The sequence below is a fragment of the Penaeus japonicus genome, unplaced genomic scaffold, assembly GCF_977035675.1.
Source record: "Penaeus japonicus unplaced genomic scaffold, GWHDUDI00000001_assembly GWHDUDI00000036, whole genome shotgun sequence".
Taxonomy (NCBI): domain Eukaryota; kingdom Metazoa; phylum Arthropoda; class Malacostraca; order Decapoda; family Penaeidae; genus Penaeus; species Penaeus japonicus.
This window is the reverse complement of record NW_028234438.1, coordinates 1,995,186-2,000,185: the sequence shown is the minus strand read 5'-3', so window position 1 is coordinate 2,000,185 and position 5,000 is coordinate 1,995,186. Positions and strand designations below refer to the sequence as shown.

The 5,000-nt window shown below is 37.5% G+C and overlaps 1 protein-coding gene across 1 annotated transcript in view; it reads left to right on the top strand.

The window, feature by feature from the left end:
• The window catches only part of LOC147467366 (uncharacterized), a 7,134-nt gene that overhangs the window by 1,255 nt on the left and 879 nt on the right, over window positions 1–5,000 (top strand). Inside the window, exon 1 of the mRNA XM_086531932.1 lies at window positions 1–5,000. This exon is cut by the window's left edge and continues 1,255 nt beyond it; it is cut by the window's right edge and continues 879 nt beyond it. Within this exon, the coding sequence (XP_086388058.1) occupies window positions 1–5,000 (5,000 nt within the window).

Genomic DNA, 5,000 nt, shown 5'->3' with positions numbered 1-5,000 from the left:
ATGTATTGAGGGAAGTGGTTGATATCTTGTCCTCAAAAAACAAAAATGAATTGCCACGGCCAGAGCCAGAAGTTTTCAGTGGTGATTTATTGGAGTTTCCAACCTGGCTTCAAAATTTTGAGATATTTATAGAATCACGTGTAACAAAGCCAGCTGAGAAACTTTTTTATCTTGGTAAATATACTAGTGGGGCAGCTAAAGAAGCAATAAGAGGACTTCTAAGAATTCACAATGAAGAAGCTTTTCGTGAAGCTAAAGGCATATTAGAAGATAGGTATGGTAATAAATTCATTGTAGCAAATGCCTTTAGGAAAAAACTGAGTGAGTGGCCAAAGATTTTGAGAAATGATGGTCACGCACTACAGAAATTTTCAGATTTCTTGAAGAACTGTTTAATGGTAATGAAAGCATCTGATTTTCTTAATATCTTGGATGACCCTCAAGAAAACAACAAGATGCTACAAAAGTTAACTCCATCTCTAATAGAAAGGTGGAACTCAATAGTCTATAGATGGTCTGTAAATGGTTCAGGTTATCCGACATTTAATGTTTTTTGTGAATTTATAGAAGTAGAGGCAAAGAAAGCTTGCCATCCAATTTCCTCTTATTGTGCAGTGATGTCAATAAATCAAAGGTATGATGTAGGTGACTTAAAGAGTAACAAGGAAGTTAGATCGCAAACTAGTAGAGTTGGAACAAAGAGGTTAGTGGCCAACTCAACTGGGGTTAAGGAATCAGAGTTGAAAAGAGATGACAAAGGACTAAATGTAAGAAGGAAATTCCATTGTCACTACTGTAATGGAGAACATGATCTAGATTCGTGTAAAGAGTTTGGTGAACTCAGTAATAAAGAAAAAATGGAATATGTCCAAAGGTCATTTATTTGTAGAGGTTGTTTAAAGTTTGGCCATATCATTAAAAATTGTAGAAAAAGAAAGATGTGTGCAGTGTGTAAAAGATGTCATCCAACTTCTCTTCATGAGGCTATACTTGAAAAGATCAAGGAAAGAGAAGCTTTACTTAAAAGGATCAAAGAAAAAGAAGCTGAGAAAACTGTAACTTTGTACAAAAGTTCAAAGGCTGAGGACAACATCACCTCAGATAAGGTTAGTGAAGAGCCCAAAAATGATATAGTCTCTAATAAGGTAAAGATAAAGCACACAGAGTGTATGACAAATACAATGATAGTGCCAGTGTGGTTACATCATGAAAGTAATGTTTGTAACAGAATCTTAGTTTATGCATTATTAGATGAACAATCAGATGCCTGTTTTATAAAAGAATCCATTTTGAATAAATTAGGAACTAAGGGTCACAAAGTCCACCTAAAATTAGCAACAGTATTAGGAGAAGAAACAGTTGAAAGTACAAAAAATAAGGGACTTGTGGTGCGTGGCATAAATGAATGTACAGACGTGTCACTTCCAGCAACATATTCACGAAGAGATATTCCAGCTAAAAGGGATCAAATATCAAGGCCAGAAAGTGTAGAAGAATGGCCTCATCTACAAAGAATAGCACCCAAATTGATGGCATATGATAGTAACATCGAAATAGGACTCTTGATTGGCTTGACTTGTATGCGTGCTATTAAACCAAGGGAATTGATCCTTGGAAAGGATGATGAACCCTATGCCAGAAAAACATTGTTAGGCTGGAGTATCATAGGTAGAGTCATTGAGAAGTGTCAAGAAGCTGTCTCACATCAAGTCTTAGCTAGTAAATTAATGGTCCACAAGGTTATAATTAATGGTGAAAGGAAATGTGGCTTTCTCTCCTCACAAACTAAAGTGAAGGAAATAATTAACCCTTCACAACTTGGCAAATTCTTTGAGCTTGACTTTAATGAAAGGGAAGTTGGAGATATTCCTTACTCGTATCAAGACAGAATTTTCTTGAGAAAAATGAAAGAAGGAATTCACCAACAAGAGGATGGACATTATGAATTGCCCCTCCCACTTAAAGATGATGAGGTCAAACTTCCAAACAGTAAAGAGTTAGCAATATCAAGGTTGATGAGCTTGAGAGGAAAGTTACAAGGTAATAAGAATTATCACCAGGACTATATTGAGTTCATGAATGAACTTATAAATAAAGGGTATGCAGAAGAAGTACCTAATCAAGATCTACCTTTGAATGATGGTCAAGTGTGGTATATTCCACATCATGGAGTATATCATCCAAAGAAACCTGGTAAGATTAGAGTGGTCTTCGACTGCAGTGCCACCTATAAGAATGAATCACTTAACAGGAATTTACTTCAAGGTCCAGACTTGACAAATAATTTGATTGGTGTTCTTTGTAGATTTAGAAAAGAATATGTTGCAGTCGTATGTGATATAGAAGCTATGTTCCATCAAGTAAAGGTAAGGCCTAACCACAGAAATTTACTACGCTTTCTATGGTGGAATAATGGAGATATGGATTCAAATTTAATGGAATATAGAATGACAGTTCATTTATTTGGAGCTACATCATCTCCAAGTGTAGCTAATTTTGCCTTAAAGGCTACAGCTGATGATTATAAAGGACCAAAAGGATCGAAAGCTGCAACATTTGTGAAAAATGAATTCTATGTAGATGATGGATTAACATCCTTGCCAACAGTTGCTGAAGCTATATCTCTGATCAATGATAGCAAGGCCCTGTGCCAAAGGGGTGGTTTTAAGTTACATAAGTTCTTGTCAAACCACAAAGAGGTCCTAGAAACAACAAATTCAAATGAAAGAGCCAGCAGCTTAAAAAACCTAGATTTAACTAATGAAGCCATGCCAATTGAAAGAACATTAGGTGTAGAGTGGTGCATAGAAGCAGATGCATTTCAGTTCAGAATTAACCTCAGTGATAAACCAATAACAAGAAGAGGTATTTTATCTACTGTAAGTTCTATATTTGACCCTATGGGCATGGTTTCTCCCTTCATATTAATCGGGAAAAGGATACTCCAAACCCTGTGTCAAGATGGAGTAGATTGGGATGATGACATATCAGACAACTTAAAACAGCAATGGAGAAGATGGAGAGATGATCTGATTCAACTAAAGGAATTAAAGATCCCTAGATGCTATAAACCTGATAAGTTTGGGAAGGTGAAATCAGTTGAACTTCACCATTTTTCTGATGCAAGCCAAGATGGTTATGGTCAGTGTTCATATTTAAGACAACTGAATGAACAAGGACAGGTTCATTGTGCACTTGTGATGTCTAAATCCAGAGTGACCCCTTTGAAACCTATTACTATTCCTAGGCTAGAACTTACTGCAGCAGTTGTAGCCGTTAGAGTCAGTTCTATATTGAGAAAGGAGTTGGATTATGCGGTAATAAAGGAATTCTTCTGGACCGATAGCAAAGTCGTACTTGGTTATATTATGAATGATGCTAGAAGATTTCATGTGTTTGTGGCCAACAGAGTACAACACATCAGAGATCGCACTTCTCCAGAGGAATGGAAGTATATAAATTCAGTGCAAAACCCTGCTGATGCTGCTTCACGTGGTCTCTGTGTTAAAGATCTGATTAACCATTCTTCATGGTGGAATGGACCAGACTTCCTCTGGGAGCCTACCTTTAGAGCTGATTTATCATCTGAGAAGATAATTTTAAAAGAAAATGACCCAGAGGTCAAGAATGTTTCTTCACATAAGACTCAAACTAAAGAAAGCAATGTAATTCTTCCAAGATTGGAATATTTTTCGGACTGGCATAGAGCAAAGAAGGCAATTGCTTTATGCTTACGCCTTCAACACAAATTCAAGAAACTTGTCAAAGGAACAACTGAAGATTCAAAAGAAACAAAGGAATCTAAATATGTTCCACCCAGTGTTACAGAACTGGAGGAAGCAGAAAAGGAAATTTTAAGACAGATTCAACACGAAGCCTTCGAAGAAGAGAAACAAGAGTTGAAGTATCTGACTAGTGAAGAAGAAACAACCAAGGCAAAACCATTGAAGAAGGGAAACAGGCTTTATCACTTAGATCCTTTCTTAGATAAAGATGGTATCTTAAGGATAGGTGGAAGAATGAGGCATGCAAACTTCACCATGAATAGCAAACATCCAGCTATATTACCGAAGGTATCACACATAACTGAAATGATAGTATGTCATTTCCATCAGAAAGTTCATCATCAAGGTAGAGGTATAACCTTGAATGAGTTAAGAGCATCAGGTTATTGGATTATAGGAGGTTCCACAATAGTAGCAAGACATATTTTCAGATGTGTCACATGCAAGAGATTAAGAGGTACATTTCAAGAGCAGAAAATGTCTGACTTGCCACCGGACAGGCTTGAACCTACCCCTCCTTTCACATATAGTGCAGTAGATTACTTTGGACCATTCTTTGTCAAGGAAGGGCGCAAAGAAGTTAAAAGATATGGTGTTCTATTCACTTGTATGGTCTCAAGGGCAATTCATATAGAAACAGCTAATACACTGGAAACAGATTCATTTCTGAATGCATATCGACGCTTCATTGGAAGACGCGGCCCAGTTCGTCAGCTTAGATCAGACCAGGGTACGAACTTTGTTGGAGCCAAAAATGAACTTCAAGAATGCCTGCAAGAAATGGACCAGAAGAAGCTAACAAGGGAGCTCCTCAAAGAAAACTGTGATTTGATAACATTTGAGATGAACATCCCACATGCAAGTCATATGGGTGGGGTGTGGGAAAGACAGATACGTACGGTGAGGAACATATTGACAGCAATGCTACACCACCACAGTAAGCAATTAGATGATGAATCACTCAGGACCCTTATGGTCGAAGCAGAGACCATCGTTAATGGTCGACCTCTAACAGTAGACAATATCAGTTCTCCTCAGTCATTAGAACCATTAACACCAAATCACTTGTTAACCATGAAAACCAAGGTCGTGCTGCCACCGCCAGGTGCGTTTCAGTCCGATGATCAGTATTCAAGAAAAAGGTGGCGAAGAGTTCAGTATCTTGCCAATGAGTTTTGGAACAGGTGGAAAAGAGAGTATGTGCAATCTTTACAG